This window comes from Apus apus, chromosome 5, assembly GCF_020740795.1.
Source record: "Apus apus isolate bApuApu2 chromosome 5, bApuApu2.pri.cur, whole genome shotgun sequence".
Taxonomy (NCBI): Eukaryota; Metazoa; Chordata; class Aves; order Apodiformes; family Apodidae; genus Apus; species Apus apus.
Genome location: NC_067286.1, coordinates 63,871,744 through 63,894,942, shown reverse-complemented (window position 1 = coordinate 63,894,942; position 23,199 = coordinate 63,871,744). Strand labels below are relative to the sequence as shown.

Here is a 23,199-nt window from a genome sequence, read left to right as displayed (position 1 = left end):
GGCGGGAGGTGCTGGGGCAGCCGGGCGGTGCTCGGGCAGCCGGGAGGGGAGCGCGGCGCGGCTGGGCTGCCGGCCGGGCTGAGCCGAGGAGGCGGCGCGGCCTCCTTGCCCTTCAGCCGCCGCTCGCAGCCCCGCTGAGGCCTCGAGGGGCAGCCGGGCCTCCCGTCCCGCCGCCCCGGGGGGGCTGGGGTTGAGGCGTCTCCTGTTCTTCCAGAACATGGTGCTGCTGGGGAGGCTGGTGCGGCCGGGAAGCAGCCCCAGCAAGCTGCTGCCGGCGGGCGGCTGCAGGCCCTTCTGGGGATGGCTGAACGCCGTCTTCAACCGGTAAGGGGGACCCGGCGGGCCCAGGCAGCCGCTGCTGCCGTGTGAAGCACGGGGAATTCGGTGCCGGAAACCCAGGGAACGTTTTTTATTATCCGTGCTCTTGTTTCCCCGCTAGAGTGCGCGGGGATGCTCGGCAGGGGTTGCTTCACACCTGCTTCCAGTGCCGAAGCTGTGGCCTTCCAGGGGCAGGTGTTTTGTTTTGCTTTGCTCCCCTCCTCTCCCCGGGGCGCCCAGGCGGGCTGGCAGGGGGGTCTCTCCCTGAATGCCAGCTCTTCCTTTGAGCCCTGGCTGCTTTTAAACCGGCAGCACAATCCTCCCCTCGTGACTGAGCCAGGAAAGCAACCCCTCGTTTACAGTGTGATTCAGCCATGTCAGGGTTTCACAGTTACTTTTAGAAAAATTAAGCCTTTCTCTGTAAAACTCCTTCTCTGCCCGAAGTGCTTCCAGTAGTTCTGCCTTATGTCTTCTAGCTCTGTGGAAAGGGCTGCATGGGGCAGCTGGTTGCTCTAATGGGGCAGGAAGCTCAACCAGACAGGAGGCTCTTCCAGGCCTCTGCCTCTGTCTTCATCATTCCTCAGCAGAATAAGAGAGAGAACTTTTTCCTCAGTGGCCCCAAGGATTTTAACTAATTGCTGAAGTGTGTCATTTTGAAAGAGTGTTAATTCTTGAGAAGGAGGCTTCAGTAATGACATAGGTGTGACAGGCAGTGTTCAGGTTTTATTATAACCAAAATAGGCTTGGGAGACAAATTTGAAATTGGTAGTAAAGCCTTATTCTGGGCAGAGAAAGGTGTTTTTTATCTCCCCTTATGGACATGGAAGGAAACAATTAGAAGGGTTAACACGTGCCAAGTCAAGTTTCATTTATATTCTTTCTTTTTTACCAAAAGTAGCTGCTATTTTAAAAAGTGTATAAAACCTGACTGTGCTGGTTCTTAACCAGTCTGAGATAAGGGGTTTTTTTTACACTTTTTAAAATGGCAGTTACTTTTGGTAAGAAAAAGAAAGAACACAGTTGGGTGGATGTGGTGTTTCGGGAGATGATTTAATGGTTAGAGGTTGTAAGGTGGATGGTTGGACTTGATAATCTTGAAGGTCTTTTCCAACCTTCATGATTCTATGATTTAATGAATCTGGATAAATAATGACAGGACCAGAGGAAATGGCCTGAAGTTGCAGCAGGGGAGGTACAGATTGGATATTAGGAAGAATTTCTCTACTGAAAGAGTGGCCAGTTACTGGAACAGCCTGCCCAGGGAGGTGATGGAGTCACCAAAAGCTGTGTAGATTTGGTACTTGAGCACACGGAATGATGAAATCATCCTGGTTGGAAGGGACCTGGAAGGTCATCAAGTCCAACCACATCCTAAATCCCCCTACCATAACCTAGTTTACCTGTTCAGTGCCTCAATCATGTCACTAAGCACTGTATCTACATTTCTTTTAAGCACTTCCAGGGATGGTGACTCCACCTCCCTGGGCAGCCTGTTCCACTGTCCAACCACTCTTTGGGTAAAGAAATTCTTTCCAATATCCAAACTCAACCTCCCCTGGTGCAGCTTCAGGCCATTTCCTCTGGTCTTGTCATTATTCTCTTGGGAGAAGAGCCCAACTCCCACCTCCCTGCAACCTCCTTTCAGGTAGTTGTGGAGAGCAGTGAGGTCTCCCCTCGCTGCCCTAGTGGCCAAGGTTGTGGGGGTTTTTCTGTGCTGGTGGTTGGACTCAGTGACCTCACAAGCCCTTTCCAACCGTGACGGTTTTGCGATTCTGCGGTGACACACAAACCGCTTCCATGAAATAACATTCTCACTTCTCGGATGTCTTACCAGACCCAAATACTTGTCGTGCAGTGTTCTTATCATCAGGATGACAAATCTGCCACGTTACAGAGACCGTGTGGATGCTCTTTCTGTCCTGGCAGGGTGGACTACGAGCGCATCCAAGCCGTGGGCCCCGACAGGGCAGCCTCGGAGTGGCTGCTGCGCTGCGGGGCCCTGGTGCGCTACCAGGGCTACCAGAAATGGCAGCAAGACTACAATGGTCTCCCCACGGGGCCCCTGGGGAAGTACAAGATAGAGGCAATTAATGCCACCGACTCATGCATCATGTACAGAGGATTCGACTACCTGGGTAAGGTAGACACAGCTGGGCAAACGTTGTGCTGGAGAGTCTTAGTTCTTTTCGGTTGCAACTGCATCGTTTCCTCGCTCCTTACAAAGATATAGAGAAGTCTTTTGAAATAGTTGTGGGGTTTTTGTGGGATTTTTTGTTGTTGTTTTTAATTATTATTTTTTATTTTCCTTAAAATGACTCTGCATATATTCAGGAGTTCCTAAGGTTTTGCTGGAGGTGTGGTGTGGAGCGGAACGAGATTGGGAAGTTCCATCAGCCCTTACCTGAAGTGACAGTAGCACTAAGGAAGATTTGCTGTTCCATTGAGTTCATAGTAAAGTGGTTGGCAGCCAAAACCACCGCTTTAAACATTCTTCTAAACCAAGTTCATGGTGTATGTGAAGTCATAATACTGCTTGTTCTCCAGGCATTTGTAATGTCTTCAAAGACAAAAAGGCAGCAAGCTCTCAGTTTCTTTCTAAATAAGAGATTGTTTCAGGTCTCCTTTAAATAACAAAAACTGAAATGGGGAGCAGACTTTATTTTTTTTTTTAACTGACAGGAGACCTTGAATTTCTTTCATTAATATGTTCCTAATTCAATCACTGTTTATCTCCCCAACTTGTGGAGCTTTTTTAATTGCTTGCTCATGTCAAAGCTCTTAGAATCTTACCCAAAGGATACAAACTCTGGGGTTTTCATATATTTGAAGCCCCATAAAGGGACTTTGGAGCTTCATGGTGTGTGATGGCCTCAGTGTACAGAGGAGCAGGGTGAGAAGATGAGGACAGGTTGTTCCTGGTATTCTGAAGCAAGAACTCTTTTTTGTCTGTACAGATGGTCTTGAACATGTCACGGAAATCAAGCTGCAGAAGTGTATTTACATACAGGATGAGTGTCTGCAGAGGCTCAGTGAGACCAAGAACCTCCAGAAGAGTCTCCTCCAGCTGCAGATCATTTCCTGTGGGAATGTCACAGATAAAGGCATCATTGCGCTTCACAAGCTGACGTACGTGAGCTGCTGAGCTCTTCTGGCTCCCTGGCTGTTAACACCCAGTGGTTTGGGGGTTGTATTGGCTGAAGGGCCAAGGTCTGAGTGTTTCTATGATATGTCAGATGTGTGGGGCTGTGGGGTGGCTGGGTTTGGGGACAGACCTGAGTGACAGCCTGGGAGGGCTGCCACTGCAGGAAGTGTTTCTTCAAGTGTGGTTAAAGACAGGGTTGTGGATAGCTCTGAAAAGACACGTGGATTAACACACATTAATCAGCTTTTTAAGGCTAAGGTCAGGGAGTTGTGTAGCACCGGGAAAGCCAGAAGCATCTGCTGCAGGATGTGAATCCATAGTTGTGCTGCTGTCCTCAGAGCTGGGCACAGCATCTCCATTTACACCTGTATTAATTAGGCAATGGTGATTGCTGCACTAATTAGAGCAGGACACTGTGCTGCCACACAGCCTTTGCCAGAGCAGTGCATGTGTTCAGATGCCTTTCATCTTGACACACGAGGTGGGGTTTGCTTGAGAAAGTTAACAGTCACCTTGGCTTCTACTCCTGGGGGAGGGGCAGGATCTTTTTAAGCTGTGTAGAAAGATGGAACTTCTGGTGAGCTAAAAACTCAAAGCACCCACTTCAGAAAAAAAACAAACTTGTGTTAGAATCAGTGACCTTTTAAAATACTCAGAAGAGCTATAGTAGAATGATCCTTAATCTAATTTCTGTGTTAACAGTTAAATAGTAGTTGCTGACTTTTATTTTTAAATATTTATAGGAACCTTGAATATCTGTATCTGAGTGACCTTCCTGGAATAAAAGAGAAAGAAACTACTGTTCACATCCTTCAGCAGGCACTGCCAAACCTAGAGCTGGAGCTGGATTTAGAATAAACACAGTTGCACATAACTGAGGTGTATTTGGTTTCACAGCATTTATCAAGCTGCATAAATGAAGTTGCAGATGCTGCTGTATTTGCAGGTATGGAAGTAAGCCCAGATCTCCCAGTGCAGCCTAAAAAGCTGTATGCAATCTTCTGTGCAATTCAGTTTTAAGCTTCAACAGAGAAGGCAGCCTGTTCTTACAGGAAGCTGTTAATACCTCAAATAGAAGTTTTCAAATATTTTATTGCACAGAAATTCTTGTGCAGAGTGCCCAGGGGAAGGTGGCCAGGTCTGTGACACAGCAGGATGTGCACTTCTGGTGTGTGGTGTTGAGGCTGTGGGAATGAGAGCTGTTTACTCCTTGAGCATCTCACCCAGGGAGTGGGTGCTGATTTAATAAAATCCCCTCTGGGCCTTTTTTCTGCTCTCTATGTTTTGACTCACGTAGCCCTTGTTTGTTTCAAATCCTTTGTTTGTTTCAGATCTGTCCAGCTACAGACATAAAACCTGAGCTGAGGAGCTGACCCTGGCTGTGTGCGGAGGAAGCAGGCTCTCTTAGACATGCCCTTGCAAACAGTTTTGCTGTTATGCTGACACAGACTAAATTAGTTCTCTGCAGTTGCAGCCCTACCACTCCTGCTGAAGAAGAGAATGGCTCATCCTCAGGAAGAATGTAACATTTTTAGTCGAATTCCTGGCTTGGGTGGTAGGGGAGAGAAAGGCTGTAGGCAGTGACACCAAGAGAGCAGATTTCAGTGTGATGTCTCAGAGGTGGCTTCCTCTGCATAACCAAGAGTCTCTTTCCTTACCCCTGGCAGTCAGCTCACTCCTGAAGGAAGGAATGCCAGGCAGCAGAAGGGATCCCATTCTGCACTAGTGCAACGTGGAGCTGGTTCCCCGTGGTATGTCCGAGCGCAGCGCGGGCAGGAACGGTGCCCAGGAGTGGAGTTCCCTCCAGGCTGCCCTGCCCCGGCCATGTCCAGGAGCTGCCTGCCAGGCTGGGCACTGCTCCCAGCCCTGCTGCTCCCAGCCCTGCTGCTGCCCTGCACACCAGCAGGCTACATGGCTGAATATCCACACAGGAAACACTGGGACGCCAAAGCTTTCTGAGTGTAGCCAAAACTACCTATGGATACAGTGCTCAAGGTTAAAATGCATTCAAATATAATGTGAAATAAAAGGGAAGCAGCCACGCTCTGTGAGGATATGGCATCAGTCCCATTGGAATGGCTTGTCCTGTTGTTGAACACACAACAGCACTGGGAAAAGAAAACGTTTGCTCTAGTTTTCAAGTAGAAAGAGATTCTTCCTTGCCCAGTAGTAAAACGTCACACACTAAAACACACCCAGTAAATTGGAAAAACAAGCTACATTTCCTTTATTCGAAACCAACACAATATTAAGTTGTGAGATTACACAAAGAATCATTCTAGTACAGATGCTCAGGCAGGATTTCTGCCTGTGTCTGGCCAGTGTTATAAATTATATTAATGAATTAGTTTTGATGAAAACAATTTCTGTAACACTATGGGCAAATGACTTCACTATGGACAGAAACAGCAAGTAAAAACCATGTCATAATGCTAGGAAGGATGATAAAGCATCCCTTCCCTTCCATCAGTGGCCCCAAGTACTTCACAGACCACTTCTGGCTGTGTCACAACAGGTATGAGTTTAGTTTTCCACCACATATCCTCCTTTTATCAATCCCGAATGACTCAAGTGTTGCACAAGGGATTGTTTTTAATCTGCCATCCCTTAGATGTTGGGGAAGTGGTAGTTAGAGTTCCTTGTTTTGCAGCAGCACTTCTTGCCATCCACAGCTGGCAGAACGTTGCTGCTGGTGAGCTGGGGCAGGTACTGTAACTGAAGGAAAAGTTACATGGTGTGGATTTGTTTGGAATGAGACCAAAGCATACAGATCATTCTTCAGAAAGGAATATAAACTGTAAAACTATTCATACTGCAACCCTGTACTTGTCAAACTTAAGAGCTGTTGATCTGGTGTTCTGCAACTGGACTGCAACCACACCAGCTGGTTAAGGGATTTCTTCCAGTCATCCAGGGAAAGAAAAGTATCACTGTTATATCCTATCTCATAGAGATGGAAGAAGTGGATTGATCCAGGAGTTTAAATGCTCCAGCATTCCTCCATCCTCCATCTCAGACTTCCCTGCATGTTACCAGTTCAGTGTTACAGCCATCATGGGGAATGAGGTCACCCTGAAGGACCTTCAGCACAGGGCTGGATTTGGAGACTTGGGCTGGGGTCTGGAAAGAATGAAATGGCAGGGACATGTTTGCTTGGCAATGCCAGCTGCAGAGACTCTCAGTGCACTGTGTGACATCTGCAACTGGATAAGGGATCACACCCCGTCAGCAGTTACAAGGAGCTGGGCGTTTTTGCTGTCTCCATAATTTGGGAGTCAAAAACACCAAAAAGATCGCAGGGAAATCCAGAGAAGGACCATGGAGATGATCCAGGAGCTGGAGCACCTCTGATAGAAAGACAGTCTGAGAGAGTTGGGGTGTTCAGCCTGGAGAAGAGAAGGCTCCAGGGAGACCTTAGAGCACCTTCCAGTGCCTGAAGGGGCTCCAGGAAAGCTGGGGAGGGGCTTGGGACAAGGGCAGGGAGGGATGGGACAAGGGGGAATGGATCAAAACTGGAAGAGGGGAGATTGAGGTGAGACATTAGGAGGAAATTCTTTGCTGTGAGGGTGGTGAGAGCCTGGCCCAGGTTGCCCAGGGAAGCTGTGGCTGCCCCATCCCTGGCAGTGTTGAAGGGCAGGTTGGATGGGGCTTGGAGCAGCCTGGGCTGGTGGGAGGTGTCTCTGCCCATGGCAGGGGGTGGGACTGAATGATCTTTAAGGTCCCTTCCAACCCAAACCATTCTATGATTCTATGAACTCCAAATTAAACCAGCCACACAGGCCTGTCCAGTCTGTTCAGCTATCCTCCCTTCTCTGTCAGGAATGCACATTCCTGGATAAACCCAAACTTTCACATGGCTGTGCTGCTTATACCCAGTGACTCCACAAGCTGCGGTGCACAATTCAGTTTGCACTCAGTCACTCTTTACCCAGGACATTAATTTGCTCCTCGGGCTACAATTAAGATGTGTCCAACACAGGAGCTCCCTCCCACCACTAACCACCAGTACAGCCCCACCTCTTGGGAGCCAAGCAGAGAGAACCAGTCCTCTCCTTAGGTACAGAACAAAAAAAAGTTACCCCTGGCACGTGCTTCCGAGTCAGCCTGGCTGGTTTCCGAGCCTTTTTTTCATGATCTTTCCCCAGACCTGCCACCTCCCTAAAGCTGTCAAAATAGGGATGCTGCAGCAGCTGCTCACACGTCTGCCTCTCTGCCGGGTCCATACGAAGGCAACCCTTGAAAAAGATGATATAAAGGATCCCACAAAACGCTGGTTAAACAGGTCTGCACAATTCCAGCTGCTCAGCACAACCAACCAGTATTTGCACAGGTTAATCTTTTTTTCTAATTAACTGTAAGAGTCTGGCTTTTCAGAGTCAGCACAAACCCTGCAAAGCAGCTAACACTGAACAATCCCCACAAGGCAGTAACAGAAATGGTGGCTAGAGGGGCAGGTACAATCCTAAGGTGCAGCAAACTATCAAGCCTAAGCAGCTAGTTAGTTAATCCCACAGCTTTCATTTGAACAACTTTCTTAAACAGGGGAATCCCCTGTGGCAGTAGGTGTGTTGTTGCAGTGTTCCTGTAACTACAACAGCCACAGCTGCACCTTCTTTTTCATGTCTCCATCCTCACAGTTTCCATTCACTGCATCGTAACAAGGGAATGATGTTTCCCACCTCCATGGTAGAGGTGAGTGGATTAGAGAGGCGTGGATTACAAGTCCTCTCCAAATCCCCTCCAGCTCTAGTTTTCAATTAATCTCTGATAATTCAGTAGCCAACTCAAACCACGTACCAGCTGATAAGCAAACCAGGCTGCATTTGCTAAGTCTCAGTGAAGAGCTGCTCCACCAGCTGCAGTTTTCTTACCTTCATGAGAGCTAAAGCAGAACATGAAATATGAGGGAATTTCATTTCCAGTGGTTCCTGGAGGGGAAAAAAGCAGTGAGTGCACTCAGATTGGCAAGCTTTTATTCATCAGGGCAGAGAGAACCAGCTTTCCACAGCAACGTGACCTGTACCTCACAAAATGCATCTGTCACTTCATGTGCTTAGAGGGGAGCTGCCTGGCACTGCTGAGGGTGGGCAGGTTGGCTGCTGTGCCACCAGAAGGGGGGAGAAGGAGCTGAGATTTAGCACATTTTTGATTGCTTTTACAAAGATGTCAGTTCAAGTGTCATGAGAGGGGTTCAGGCACCTCCGCATCATATTCCAGTGTACACTGGCAAAGTTTTTGGACAGGGAAAAAACATTGAGCAGCAAAGGACTGGTCAGGCTGAGGAAGCAAGGCTTTTCCAGCTGTACCTCCAAGCAGATGGCACATGTAGTCTGGGTAGAAAGCAGCAGGAACATTTCTCTGTCCCCGTCTCCTTAGAACTGCAGAGAGATGGCTGGTTAGCACTAGGCTCAAGGGAAGTGTGCCTGGAGGGAGCTCTTACCATGCTCTCCGGGTCTGGAATTCTTACCCCGCTGAAGAACTGGTTGGTGCTGAACACTTGCTGGTGCCTGGGAATCAGGTCCCCTTTGACCAAGAACAAGAAAAACAAAGTCAGACTCACTTGCTGGTTTTACAGTGCCAGCATTAAGCAAGCTTGTGTCTTCTAACAAGGCTGGCACCATCCAAGAGAACACCTGAAGACATGGAGTACCATCAAGTGAGCTAATTAAATGTTCTTTTGTGAAAACTCCAACAATAACTACAAACATCAGGTGTTATCAGTCCTAGAAGCAGATACTGACTGAAAAACATGTTAATTTCTCCTAGGACACCAGCCTGTGCCTGTGCTGAACGAAAGGCAAGGCCACCCAGCTCCAGCTGCCCAGGGCCTCATGCTCTAAATAGCTCAAAGAAATTCAGCTGTGGGAGCAGTTTTTGGAGCAGAGTACTCAGCTGCTGTGCCTCTTCCAGGCTCTGAGCTTCTGTGCTGTGCAGCTGAGTGGCTTTTATCAACTGTGGCCACTGTAGCCCTGAAAAATACATATTTCTAAGTATGTCCTCGTGCTAAATGCCTACATCATAGAATCCTAGACTTGTTTGGGTTGGAAGGAACCTTAAAGATCATCTAGTCCCAACCCCCTGCATGGGCAGGGACCCCTCCCACCAGACCAGGCTGCTCCAAGCCCCATCCAACCTGCCCTTCAACACTTCCAGGGATGGGGCAGCCACAGCTTCTCTGGGCCACCTGGGCCAGGGTCTCACCACCCTCACACTAAAGAATTTTCTCCTCATGTCCAACCAAAATCTCCCCTCTCTCAGTTTTCATCCATTACCCCTCATCCTATCACTCCCTGCCCTTATAAAAAGTCCTATCACTGCATTATTTGGGTTACTGCAAATTTGGATTTGCACTGGCAAGAAGACCCCTGGGTAGCACACCAGGGAATGAGGAGGCCAAGGTGTGAAGCTGCAGACAGGTCTGCTCTGTGCCAGCTCCTACCTGCACCTCCACCGTGTGGGTGAGGGGGGGAACGTCTCCCAGCATCATAGCTAGAGGGTGCTGTGCAAACACCTACCAGGACCTGCAGCTCCAGCCATGCCACAGCTCTGAGCTGCAGCCAGGGATCCTTCCCGAAGTGTTAAGCAAGACCGGATCAGCAGCTCACTCCCCCGCTCACATCAGACACGAGGGGCCAGCGCTGGGCTCTGCTGAGGAGCTGGCAGGAGCCACTGTTTGTTTTGGAGGTGGCCTCCTGGCAGCATGGGCATGCTGTGTTGTCGTGCTCTGCTGCAGGCAGGGTGAGCAGGGCTCTGCTGGCCTCCTGCCACACTCATGCCCCGATGTTTCAGCATTTTCAAAGAGAAAAGGGCTCCCAGGAGGGAGCCTGTCTGCATAAACAGTCTTCTCTGACTGCTGGAAGGGGACAGGCTAACCACAAGTGTTCCAGCTTCATTCAAGTTTAACTCATATTGGGTGAAATTCTTTTTGTACCCCCCTGAGGATGTTGTATAAAAAAGAGCTGAAATGCAGCACAAGAAGGAACGTCTTAAAATCAAATCCCTAACAAAGGAGCCAGTACAACAGCCCAACCACCACAACCACACAGCTTCAAGCAAGGAGCTTTCTCTGTGGGCACTTTCTCAGCCCATCACCTGGATCAAAAGGGAATTTCTTCTGGCTGTAACCCTGTCATTGAAAACAAATTATAACTCACCTAACGCTGCATAAATATATTCTGCATGATGAAGCAACTGATGTTTAACTATTTTGTCTAGCTCAGGAGTTCATCTGCTTAAAGCCATTAGTCACCCTGGTCTGGTGGGAGGTGTCCCTGCCCATGCAGGGAGGTTGGAACCTGATGATCTTTCAGGTCCCTTCCAACCTGAACCAGTCTATGATTCTATGATGCACCTTTACAGTTTTATAAACTGCTCAGTACAAATTACAATTCTCAGTTGACTCCAACAAATTTCAATTAAAAGTGGGGGTTTGTTCCTTTCCACTCAAGAAATCCCATTACACACTAACATCAAATACATTCACTGAGACTGGATTAATTTAAATGTTACACAGAAAATGGCTCTTTTTTTTGACCTTTGTTCCAAATCCAGAGAGGCTCCCAAAACTTCTTGGTGAATAAAGACAAGCAGGTGAAACAGTCAAACTTCATTGTTCAGGTTCTCTTTCCCAAGCCATGTTTACAAGACCTCCAAAGCTATAATGAACTGAATCCAACTATTTGTTATCTAGAGGCAGGGGTCACTTTGCTTGGTACCAAACCCTGAAAAATACCTGGCTCTTTCAAACTCGTACACAAAATATTCCTGGTCCTTTCTGAGGCAGGCACCTTTTTCAGTTGAAGATGTGGGAAGGACAGCAGCAGAGGTGGGTGTTTCTGTGCCACCTGTGGGACTGGCCCTGTGTTCCCCACAGCCCAGTAGTCATTGAACTACCCCAAACGATAAGGAGGGGCATCTGGTGGTCACCTAACACATCCCACATCTTTCTTAAACTGCCTAGCACCAGACCCAGCTTCCCAGAGGCCACCACTGCTGACGAGTATGGAGGAAGAGCTCCAGGCATTTTGCAGGCAATGGTCCTGCTTATGCAGCTCTGTCCATCCTGAGCCTTTCAGCCACAGCCTGGCACTGCTGGCTCCTCCAAGCTGAAACCAGTTCTACCCCACAGATCTTCTGAAGAACAGTCACCACCCACGTGGATGCAAACATCATTTCCCCAGCTCCTGCCAGGGCCTGCAGCAGCATCTATCCCTCCAGCTACAGTCTCCCAAGGTACATGTGTAAGCCAGGACAGGAAAACCCAGATCCCTTTCAAGGACAGAAACACCTCAAAAGGAGGAATCATAGAATTATAGAATCACAGGCTGGTTTGGGACCTTAAAGACCATCCAGTTGCAACCCCCCTGCCATGGGCAGGGACACCTCCCACCAGCCCAGGTTGCTCCAAGCCCCATCCAAACCTTCAACACTGCCAGGGATGGGGCAGCCACAGCTTCCCTGGGCATCCTGTTCCAGTGTCTCACCACCCTCACAGCAAAGAATTTCCTCCCAATGTCTAACCTAAATCTCCCCTCTTCCAGTTTAAAGCCATTCCCTGTCATCCCATCACTCCATGCCCTTGTAAAAAATCCCTCCCCAGCTTCACTGTAGCCCCTTCAGGTACTGGAAGGTGCTTTAAGGTCTCCCTGGAGCTTTCTCCAGATCCATTGTGTAAATTCACCTCCTGGCTAACCCCGATTCCCACCACCGAGGAGACTCCTCCTGGGCAGGCTCTAGTCCTGCCAAAGGCATCGGGAAGAGGGGGGCTGTGGCCGGCGCAGACGGGACACTCACCCAGGGTCCTCCGGATCAGGTACAGTTGGTCAGCATCAGACTTGCCAGGCCAGAGGGGGGCCCCGGAGAGCAGCTCTGCAAAGACGCAGCCGATGGCCCAGACGTCCACGGGGGGGCCGTACTGCGTGTCTCCCACCAGCAGCTCCGGGGAGCGGTACCACCTGGTAGCCACGTAGTCGGTGTAATAATCACTGGGGCCAGCTAGGTTGGGGTCGGGAAGGAGAGAAACAAACAGGGATGTGGGATCAGAGCGATGCAGATGAGCCACCATCGGTTGCTACACATGTTGGGGCACCTCCTGGCCCTGCAAGAACAGGATGAGTCACGGGTCACTAGCAGAACCCAACTTTAGAAACACTGAAGATCTGGCAAAAATCGAAGCCATTTTTGTCTGGAAATGAAAACATGCAAAGCTCCACAGCAGGGCCCTGCACCAGCCAGCGGTCAGTTCTCAAAGCCCATGTGATTTGTCTGAACAAGAGCTTAAAAAAAACCCCACCCCAACAGATTAGGAGGTTTATTGCAACGGAAAATGTGATGCCATTGTTTGCAGAGACAGCACCTTCTGCCAGAGGGACTTGTCCTGCCAGGGAACTCCAGCTGTGGCTCCAGCATTGCACAAGCAGTGGCTGGGCAGCTCCAAGGTGCCCAAGGCTGACTTCCAGCTACCAGCAGCCACCCAGCTGCACCAGCAGGGAGCTCAAACGGAGTGTGTTTAGAGAGGCACTTGGCATTGCAGTGTCTGGGCTGGCTCCCTTTAAGCTGATGTGGGCATCTCTAACAGCCTCCAGCAGAGCTTCTCTCCGAAAACACACCAGCCTTTACACAGGATGATTTACACGTGCATGACACAAAGGCAAGTGAGTCTTTACTGGTGTTTGAAAGCCTGATCCTACACTTAATTAGAGCTCTCATGTGTTAGCAATCTGGGAGGCACCAAGTCTGCACTCACTCAGTATGCGGGCAAATCCAAAGTCACAAAGTTTGATGACCGAGTGCTTTGTTATCAGGATGTTTTCTGGCTTTACATCTCGGTGGATGCACTGGAAACACAACAGAAACAAGGTTAGAAGCAAGTATTGAACCTGGCCCTCAGATAAAGAACCTCCTAAATCAGCCACATCCCCCTTGCACATGGCACCATGAATGTTACCCAGGCAATCATTCCTGCTGAAAGAGAAGAGGAAAGGATTTAACAGCAGCTCAAGCCCATAGCCCACCTCTGGGATGAGACACCCTGCAGGCTCCCAGCTGCACAGCTCTGCAGCACTTAGACAACTGGGAGGCAGCTCCCCAGCACCAGCTGGGAATCTGCTATTGGAAGGAGTGAGGTTTGCACAGCAAGGATTGGTGTTAACTGCCTCTCTGCAGAGGCAACTCACTGGTTACACCTGTGTGTAAGACACTCCTTAATAAGGGGCTCAGTTTATGAGTATGTGGGGAGATCTTAATGAGAGGTGCATTGATCCTCTGGGATCAGTTATTGGACAAAGTCCATGAACTGTATTTACTGATAATCTAGTGGACAAGCAAATGATTTTGCTGGCAAAGCTTGCAGATGAGATGAAGGTCATGGTTTAGATGTGGGACTTTATCCATCCTGTAGATGCCAGGGCATGCCTGGTAATTCCCTCTGCTCAGCACAGGCGAGACACACCCAGAGTGCTGTGTCCAGCTTTGGGATCCTCAGCAGAAGGAAGACAGGGGCATAGAGAGTGACTCCAGTGAAGGGCCACTAAAATGATTAAGGGATGGGGCAGGTCACACAGAAACATGTCTAGACAGGTCTTGAAAGTTTCCAGAGAAGGAGACTCCACAACCTCTCTGGGCAGCCTGTCCCAGGGCTCTGTCACCCTCACAGAAGTTTCTCCTCATGTTGAGGTGGAACTTCCTGTGTTGTCACTTGGTGCTGTTTCCCCCCATCCTGTCACAGGCACCACTGAAAAGACACTGGCCCATTCTTGACACCCACCCTGCAGATATTGATAGACATTAATAAGATCCCCTCTCAGTCTTCTTTTTTCCAGACTGAACAGCCCCAGGTCTCTTGGCCCTTCCTCGTATGACAGACGTTCCAGTCCCTTCATCATCCTTGTAGCCTCCATTGGACTCTTTCCCTGTCCCTCTGGAACTAGGGAGCCCAGAACTGGACACAATAGTCCAGATGTGGTCTCACTAGGGCAGAGTAGATGTGGTCATTCCTTGATAGAAAACCCAAGGGACCTGTGCAACAGTAAATGCAGCTCTTGTGGGTACGCATTAAGATTTCAGACCTGACTGCATCCCGTGGAAGCTCTGCAATCAGGAACATGGCAACAAGATCTCCATCTTCTCCAAGGCCATTTTACAGCAATTTTTAGAGCTGTTTAGGGAACTTACGTTGTGTTTATGGCAGAAATTCACAGCTTGGAGGGTCTGCCAGGTTATGCTCTTCACCAGATACTCCGGCACCCTGTTTTAAAAAAGCACATTTTTATTTTGGCCATTTAAAACAACTTCCCTATTACAGGAAAAAGGAAGAGGAGGCCTTAGAGTGCTAATGCTGCCCAGGGATCTCTGGGAAAAACCTTCAGGGACAAAGTCATAAAACTTGGAGAAGAAACACTAGGTGCATTTTCTTGATATAAATCCATCACAATAAATACATCATAACCCTCAGTTCATTGATCTTCCACTGCAGGGAACCAGTAACACTGAGCTGGTGAAGGTGGAGGCTGTTTGTGCCTCTTCCCATGTTTCAGAGCTGGGGCTGAGCTCTGCCTGCACCTCCCTGCAGAAAACAATGATCTCCTGTGAGCTCAGCCTTCAAGCACCACAGCAGCATCCAGGGAAACATCAACACTGCTTCCAAAGCCAGTCAGTGCAACAAGGTACAAGGATTTCTGGCAGCTCACAGTGTGCCAGAGTGTCTGGTACCACTCAGTCACAGCCAGCATGAGGCAACTGGTAACCACACACGAGTGTGTGCAAGTCTGTGTGAAATCCTGTCTCATGGCTTTGCTCAGCATCCACAATTCCTGGCTGTCCTGAAACCCCAGCAGGCACTTCTGCCTCTGCAGCTGCTCTGAGACCTGGAGCTGGTGGAGCATCCATGGTATAGATGCATGACTTGCAATGCTGTCATGTCCAGAGTGGAGAGGTGACCAAAATGGGATGGGGAAGGACATGCCTACAAGAGTTTAAAGCTCTGGTTTGTTTTGCATCTCCTCTCCTTCAGAGAAAGAAAACCTCTGTTAAAGGTCCCATGCCTACCCATCATAATCCTGACCACAAAAGACTTGACCATCTGCCCCAGCAAAGGCCAAAGCAAAGTATGCAACCAGGTGCTCCATGTTTGTTCACACTGGAGTTGTTCTGATGAAAGCAAATGTGAAGTGTTTCCTTCAAAGAGGTTCATCCATCCTTTCTTCAGATTCCAGGTTCAAACTAGGTGAAAGCTGCTCACCAGCTCACAAAGCCTTCTGCTATCAGCATGCTCCATTCTCCTAGAGCTCCACATCATGCAGGAGAATAACAGGTTCTTGTTTACTCAACCCTCAGTTAGTCTCCAGCAGACAATACACTTAGTTCCAGGTCTGTCAAATGATTTATGAACTTCTGCTTAGCATTTCCACAGCACCAAGTCAGTGTGAACAGTTAGGGACAATGTGTTTAGTGGGTGTGTTGTTTATAATGTGTCAAGGAACAAACCCTGTCCTGGAGAATGTTCCTTTGCCCGTGAAGCTCACACTTGGTGCAAGTGCTTGTTTAAAGCAGAGGGTATCTGACCTGAACAGGCTGCCCAGAGAGGCTGTGGAGTCTCCTTCTCTGGAGACTTTCAAGACCTGTCTGGATGCCTTTCTGCCCTAGGTGATCCTGCTCTGGCAGAGAGATTGGATCCCATGATCTCCATAGGTCCCTTCCAACCCTGACCATTCTATGATTCTGTGACCTGGGAGTTCACTGAGGCTGAGCAGAGAGGTGCAGGCACAGCTCCTGGGAACTCCTGCCAACCAACACATTCTCCTTAGTGCAGCAGCATGGCAGGAGTCACTGCTCTGTTACGCAGGTGATCAGTGACACCACTACAGACTGTACATTTGGGTGCCCAATGCTTCCCACAGGGATGTGCACCACTCCTGGGGAGGGGCAGAAAGGAGGTGCCCCCAACCTTAGCCTCTTTGCTGTGAGACACCAGATGCTCCCAAAGTCCTGGGGTTTGCTGCTGCTGAGGCAGCCAAAGATCCCCCAAAGGCCCAGGCTCAGAGCCCCTGTCTCCCTGGTGAGCAGCACCATGCAGGGCTGCACGCAGGCTCACACACCATTCTTTTGGAAGTCATTGCTAAACCACAGCAACAGAGCAAGCCCTGGGCTGAGAAACCACTCCTGTAATGAATGCAATTCCTCTGAGAAGTCTGCAGAGCAGCAATGACATAGACAGTCCCTGACTCCTCTGCTCAAAGGTCCCAGTGAGAAACAGGTCACTCACCCCCGGGGGTGCTTGTCCAGCTCATGGAGAACTGTGTGGTCACAGTATTCAAAGACCAGATGCAGCCTCCGCTTCCTCCTGAACACTTCCAGCAGGTTCACCAGGTTGGGGTGTTTCAGTTGCTGTAACACACAGCAGGGGGACTGGTTAGTTACTGCATGGGGGAGGGGGGTAAAAGGGGGAGACAGTGCTTTTACCCAGAGGGGTCTGAATTCCTTCATCTGAAACCTTTTACACAAGCACAGCAGGATGTGGAGAAGCAGCTCTAGCTACAGAGCTCAGCCTGTGGGGTGGTTATTGTAGGAAGTGACTGTGGGCAACGAGTTAGCTTGGCCTCAGCAGTGCCTCTTAGAAAAGATGCTCATAGATAAAGAACTCATCACGGTGCCCAGGGCTGTTCCAGCAGTGTCCATCATTGTAGGCATCCAGCCTTTGACCACGAGGAAAAGCAGCTCACCCTGGAGAACACCTTGGGAAATCACACAGGGTGAGAGCCTGGAGCAGGCAAACACACTTTTAGGAGAAACCAAGCCCTCCTCTGATAAGTGCAAGCAAAGCACATGGTCACAGCTTCATCAGCTTATTGTCAGAATCTGGACAGACTAATTAGAACAATTTGTATTGCTGCTTCTTTCTCTTCCCCTCAATCCACCTCGTTCTCATGCCAGGGCTTCCTCTCCTGAGGAGCTCAGACAGCTTCTTACCACACATAGAGCCCAAGCACAGCAAGGTTATTCAAACACACCTTGCAGGAGGTGAGGGTGGACATCACTGGTGCTCCTCATTTCCTGTTCTTTTGCCCAGATTTTAGTAAAAGGCTGGGAGAGGGCTTGAACCAAGGGGCACAGCACAGTGTTTGGAAAAGGAAACAAGGAAAAGCCAGACCTGACTCAGGAATGTTATTTCTTTTCAGATGACTCATGGCACCATCCCCTCTGAGGGCTTTGCCTGACCAAGGCTTTAGAACAAACACATTTCTAGGCAAGGAGGCTGGAAAGGCCTCTGCCTAGGAGTTAGGTTAACCTCATCTTCTAGGGTGCTTCCAAGCCATCTGGAAAAGCCTGCAAAGGAGAAGGAAGCGGAAACTCAAGACTAGAGAAAACTTAAGGGGCCTCAAGTGAGGAATGCAGGTGTCTGGGGAAGCACCCAGTTAACCCCAAGGTGAAGGTCCACTGAAACCCATTACTTGACTTCAAGTGAGCTTGAGTAAAAGAGCAGGTCAGTAGAAGAACCCCAGCATCCCTCACTGCCAGCCTGTCACAAGCAGGAGGGATGTGGCAGGGGCCACTCCAGTGCTCCACTGGGCACACTGTGGGGTCCTTTGCAAAATGTCATTTTATTCAAGCATGTCACTGTAAAAGCTCCTTGTAAAGAGGCCTTCTAGGGAGCCCACTGCCTCTGGGGAACATTGTACTGAACCCAAACTATGCTGAGCCCATTTGCCAGCACAAGGGTCCCTGTTAGTGTGCAGAAGGTGGCTGTTCCAGTCCTGCAAACTGGCAGCAAGGAGCTTATCTTCCTGAACAGCATCTGTTACCACACAGACATCTTGTTCCTTCAATCCCTCTGCAGGGCTGCAGATCCTGCCCACACCACGTAAGCCATCTGCCAGTGTCAAAGACCTTCACACCCATCTGAATCATACCAAGATCTTCTGACAACTTCCTCAGTCCTGCATGGAGAGTATTTCTACCTAAGTGCCTTCCCCATCGAGCACAAGTGTCAGCAGGGGCTAGTAACTGTCAGCATAGCCTTCTCTAACCTTACCAGGTCTCCTGACCTCACATAACTTTGCAATAGAAGGCCAGATACAGAGAGCAGCTTCCAAGATCCTGAAAATCCCAGCAATTATAGCAATTTTCCTGGGAATTGTGTGCATACTGTGTCACCTATCCCCTCCAGCATATCCACATCAAGCAAGGTACCTTCTTGCCACACGCACATTAGACAAAGCCCAGTCTACCAGTTTAAACTCCACCACATAAGTCAGACACGTGCTGTGGCTCTGGTACAGCCCCTTCCCTCTCCAGTCAAGCAGCTCCTGATGACTGTGAAGTGGATCCTTCCCTTTCCACACACTCGGTGTGGTGGCATATTATGTTCTCAGAGCTCAGTGATAACAGAGATATCTGAGAGCAAGCTGGGCCTCCAGTGACCGTGCTGGGTAAGAGGTGTTGGATTCCTCTGCTGCTCTCTGCAGATCTGCCTGCCAGCATGGACAAACTGCTGGGCACAGCCAGGCTGCCAGAGGGAGGGAGGCAGAGCAGACAGTCCCTGCAGTGCTTCGATTCCCCTTGCAGAGGCAGGTGAGGACAAAATGCTTGTCAAATGATGGTGAAGCAAGAAGAAAGTGAAATCAACAATAATACATTTGAGATCTCTGGAAAACCTCTGGCGCCAACGGGTTGGTTGTACAAGTCAGCCTTCAGGAGTGACTTTCAGAGAGCAGGCTCTGCCCAGGGGACAGTCTGCCCTGGGGTTTCTGTAGAGAGCAAGTTTGGGCTTGAATGCACGAGGCCTGGCTGAGCTGGGGACACTGCAGGGGGACAAGGGACGTGTGAACAAGCTCTTGCACACACAAGAGTGAGTTAACCTGTCTGTGTGGGACCTGGAGAGGGTCCCCTGGGAGCAGTCTTGCCATGGAATCTCCTTGTGCCTTGATCCCAGCCATTCTCCATGGTCAGGGCTCTCTAGGCAGTGGGGTTCCCTGGATCAATGTCTCTTGTGCAGACAGATATACACAAAAAGCCACTGTAAATCTGCCAGTGACCCTCACCACGTCCCGGTCACAGCATTTCAGAGCTGTTCCCAAGGCCACCAGTGCTGCTGGGGGACAGCTGCTGGCAGCACCAGGATGGGCTTCCCCTCCCTGGGTCCCTGCTTGGGTGACAAGGCCACGTGTCTCCTTCTGCACACAGGCCAGATGTCCCACATGGACTTTTCCCCCAACATAATAAGTACTCCTGTGCTGAGATGCTAGGGAGTATTTCCTGTTCTGTATGTGCACTCAGCCTTGCAGTGCCCTTTTCCTTCATCTTTGCAATGTCAGAGCTAAAAACTGTGTCAGCCTCCACACGAAGGCTGGGGAGACAACTGCCTTCTGGAACCAGCAGGCATCGGGTTTCCACAGCCACGGGTGGGGTTGACATAGAGACTGACTCTGTTTTCATGTATTTCCAGCCTTTCCTATGGAACTGGGATCACACAGGGTGCTCTGACCCCCTGCATATCACCCTGCACTCCCACCCCACCTCCCATGGCTCCTGGCCATAAAAAGCCCTTTGTCTACAAGGCATTTGCTGTGCAGAATAATAATTTATCAGGCCCTACATGTTTTACTGATGCAACACAATCTCCCTCCATCTTTGACAAACACTTGGTTGTTGCCTAAGCCAGGAAATACCTCAACAAACAAACAAACAGTTACTATTTACAGAGAAAAAGTTGAAAAGATAGTCAAGCAGGTCTGCACTTGTTAAAATCAACAGCTCCCCAACTCAGCTCCTGCCCTGGCTGGCTGCAGCTTGTCAGCTTTGGATCCTAGAGGATGATGCATTTGCCATCTGCATTACAAGTGACTTCTGCAGTGATTATTTTCCTTTTGAGATCTTTAATATTATTTAATTCTTAATGCATCTCCAGCATTATTTACTAAAATGATACAGCTGCATGTCACCTGTTTGCCTCAGATAGGAGAAAAAATTAGGCTGTTACTCCACAAAATTTAACTGAATAATAAATTTAACTGAAAAATAAATATGCTTTTTTTTTTTTTTTCCTACATGATGGATCTTCTGGAATGGCATCCAACCTCACTTTGCCTCTTTTTGCAGCAGGAGAATCAGACCTTCATATTCCATTGATGACAGCATTTACACCACTTATTTATATATGTGCTCAATAAAATACAAGCTGGTAGCACAAAATAAATCTGGGGAAAGGAAATATCAGAAATACCTCAACCTGCTGAAATTTTGCACTTCATAAAATGGAACATTTTTTGGACTTCTGTAGGGTTAACTCCAAAACCCTAAGTCATTGACTGTCTACAAAAATGCATTGTGTCTAGCCTGAACTGTACATCTCTTGTAAAAAGGAATCTAATTGGAAGCTCCTGATTTAAAATTTATAATAAGCCATCATGTTCATATTGTTCTTTAATCAGCTCAGCGATTTAAAGCTATGACTTTTCCTCTTGGAAAATGGAAACCTGAAGATGAAAGCACGTTGGAGGTGTATAAAATCATGAGTTCCCTGGAGAAAGTGAAAAGGGAACAACTCTCTCCACTACTTGGGAGCACACAACTGAGGGTACTGTATAGGCCATCACCCAGCAGCAAGCTTATAACAGATAAAAGGAAATATTTTTTCACACAACACATTCCTAAAGTTGTGTCTCTCGCTGACTCAGGAAACTATGGAGACCAAATGAATACACCAGTTCTAAAAGAGATGGGACAAATAACACTCTATGAGTGTCTGCTAAGCATGAAGCAACAGGGACAACGTCTGGCTCTAGAAACTTTGCCCAGTTTGACCAGGCTGGGTGTGTGAAAGGAAACCTTACCCCGTCCTCTCCCTCTTTCTCCTGGGTTTCTCCTCACTTCTGTATGCTTGAGGGCCCTGAGGTGTTGACTGGCTGCAAAGGTTCAGTTTTGTCAGGGAAAACAAACACAGAGGCTGAATGAGTGACCCGTTTTGGTGTGAGGATGAGCTCCCACACTGAAGTCAAGAGAGAATCAGCAAAGACAAGGTGCTGCCTCGGTTCACAGCTGCCCAGCCCTGTCGCCTGCACGTGTGCAACCCTCTGAGCCCACAGAAACCCCGGCACTCAACACGCAGCCCAATCCCACCTGTGTGTCTGGGTCTGACTCTGTAAAACCCCCACAGCCAGGAGCTCAGAAAGAGCATTTCAAGAAGCGCTGGGGTAGATTTTTAAAGAGGGGAGCTAGGAGAGTGGCACCCAGGGCTGTCCCCCATCTCGTGCCATCTAGGATGGCTTTTGTCCTTTACACCAGGTCCAGCTGTTCTCGCTTCTGGGGGAAATCTCTTGCACACAGAAGAGGCTGCTGCCAGTATCAGACATCACTGACTCCACGGGGGGATAGACTCTGTGTCATTCCCCCTCTAAAGGGCACAGCCATGACTTTAACGATGCTTCTCCGCTACAGGCAGCTTGCTCTTTGCAGGGTCTCAGCTCCCACCTGCACCAGCCCCCTTTGATGTGCAGCAGCCTGGGCAGTTGAGGATCACCTCTGTCCGGAGGAGAGGCCAAACGGGCTGGACTTTCACTGCCACTGGCTTTTTCCCTGAGAAACTGACGGACTTGGGCACTCTGCCTACAGCTCCCGCACGCCCCATCTCCTCGCTTCTTCCCTCAGGACGACCCGTCTCCTCAGGCTCCCCTCACGCCCCATCTCCTCGCTTCTTCCCCCGGGATGACCCGTCTCCTCAGGCTCCCCTCACGCCCCATCTCCTCGCTTCTTCCCCCGGGATGACCCGTCTCCTCAGGCTCCCCGCAGCCGCCGCCCATGGCGCCTCAGCCGCCCCGGCAGCGGAAGGCGGGAAGGGCGCGGAGAGCCCCGCGGCCGCCCCTCGCCCACCTTCAGCATGCGGATCTCCCGCAGGGCGATCTTCCTGATCACCGGGTCCTCCTCGGACTCCAGGAACTTCTTAATAGCCACGACCTGGCCGGTGTCCTTCCTGCGGCACTTGAAGACGACGCCGTAGGAGCCCTCCCCGACCTTGCCCAGCTTCTCGTACCGCTCCATGGCGCGGGGACGAGGGGCAGCGGGGCCGCCCGGGCGCGGCTCCCCGGCCTCGGGGCAGCTCCCCGGCCTCGGGGCAGCTCCCCGGCCTCGCAGGAGCCGCTCCCCGGCCTCGGGGCAGCTCCCCGGCCTCGGGGCACCGCAGCAGGGCCCCCGGTCCCTCCCGCGCCTCGCCTCAGCCCCGCCGGGCCCGCGCGGGGAGCTCGCCCCGGGCGGCCCTTCTGAGGCGCCGGTTGCCGGGACGCGGAAGGAAAAGCCCTCCCCGGGGCGGAGGACGGGGAGGAACCGCCCCGGGAAACGCCAAAACCAGCCGGGGCGGTCCAGGGGGAGCGAGGAGAGCGTCCGCGGCCTGCCGGGGGGCCCGCAGGCAGCGCTCGGGGCGCTGAGCCCCCCTCGCCGCCCGCGGGGCTTCGTGTCCCGCAGCGCCGTTTGTCTGTGCCTCTCTCCAGAGCTCTGCCCTTCCCTTGGGCACCTACTGGGGTCCCCCTCGGCCTCCTCACAGCCTGACAAAGACAGCCTTTCACGGTGGCGATTAGAGTTGTGTGGAGACCCTGCTCCATCCTGCACCTCCTCCCTTCCCGGTCCTCTCCTGGGGTTCTCCCCGAGTTCCACGCAGGACAGAAGATCTACTATTTTTCTTCCTAAGCCACAATCCGTCAGGGATGAGTACCTCCTCAGGTTCCACCTGTCACACATGCCGTCTCTTTTTG

The 23,199-nt window shown here is 50.2% G+C and overlaps 2 protein-coding genes across 4 annotated transcripts; one reads left to right on the top strand and one right to left on the bottom strand.

The window, feature by feature from the left end:
- Nucleotides 1–19: 19 nt before the first annotated feature.
- On the top strand, nt 20–5,497 carry DMAC2L (distal membrane arm assembly component 2 like). 2 transcript variants are annotated; one of them, XR_007889672.1, is made up of 5 exons: nt 20–324; nt 2,245–2,453; nt 3,273–3,444; nt 4,204–4,406; nt 4,792–5,497. XR_007889672.1 is itself a non-coding variant. In XM_051621189.1 (4 exons), the coding sequence occupies exons 1-4, from the start codon at nt 218–220 to the stop codon at nt 4,316–4,318; spliced, it is 603 nt and encodes a 200-aa protein (XP_051477149.1). In that variant the 5' UTR covers nt 20–217; the 3' UTR covers nt 4,319–4,740. The 2 variants fall into 2 exon arrangements, 1 of the variants encoding a protein (XP_051477149.1); XM_051621189.1 differs by lacking the exon at nt 4,792–5,497 and having other exon boundaries at nt 4,204–4,740.
- A 162-nt stretch (nt 5,498–5,659) lies between these two features.
- On the bottom strand, nt 5,660–22,700 carry CDKL1 (cyclin dependent kinase like 1). 2 transcript variants are annotated; one of them, XM_051621177.1, is made up of 9 exons: nt 22,325–22,700; nt 16,722–16,843; nt 14,633–14,705; nt 13,206–13,296; nt 12,254–12,454; nt 8,901–8,983; nt 8,332–8,388; nt 7,540–7,695; nt 5,660–6,175 (listed from the first exon to the last, which is right to left on the bottom strand). In XM_051621177.1, the coding sequence occupies exons 1-9, from the start codon at nt 22,490–22,492 to the stop codon at nt 6,068–6,070; spliced, it is 1,059 nt and encodes a 352-aa protein (XP_051477137.1). In that variant the 5' UTR covers nt 22,493–22,700; the 3' UTR covers nt 5,660–6,067. The 2 variants fall into 2 exon arrangements, with proteins under 2 accessions (XP_051477137.1, XP_051477138.1); XM_051621178.1 differs by having other exon boundaries at nt 8,928–8,983.
- Nucleotides 22,701–23,199: the final 499 nt, after the last annotated feature.

Coding starts and splice junctions, on each gene's coding strand:
- DMAC2L (XM_051621189.1), top strand. CDS start 218: ATGGTGCTGCTGGGGAGGCTGGTGCGGCCGGGAAGCAGCCCCAGCAAG. Junction 325..2,244: donor CTGAACGCCGTCTTCAACCG/GTAAGGGGGACC, acceptor CTGTCCTGGCAG/GGTGGACTACGAGCGCATCC. Junction 3,445..4,203: donor ATTGCGCTTCACAAGCTGAC/GTACGTGAGCTG, acceptor AAATATTTATAG/GAACCTTGAATATCTGTATC.
- CDKL1 (XM_051621177.1), bottom strand. CDS start 22,492: ATGGAGCGGTACGAGAAGCTGGGCAAGGTCGGGGAGGGCTCCTACGGC. Junction 14,706..16,721: donor CTGGACAAGCACCCCCGGGG/GTGAGTGACCTG, acceptor TTTTTAAAACAG/GGTGCCGGAGTATCTGGTGA. Junction 12,455..13,205: donor TGGATTTGCCCGCATACTGA/GTGAGTGCAGAC, acceptor ACCCCAACCTAG/CTGGCCCCAGTGATTATTAC.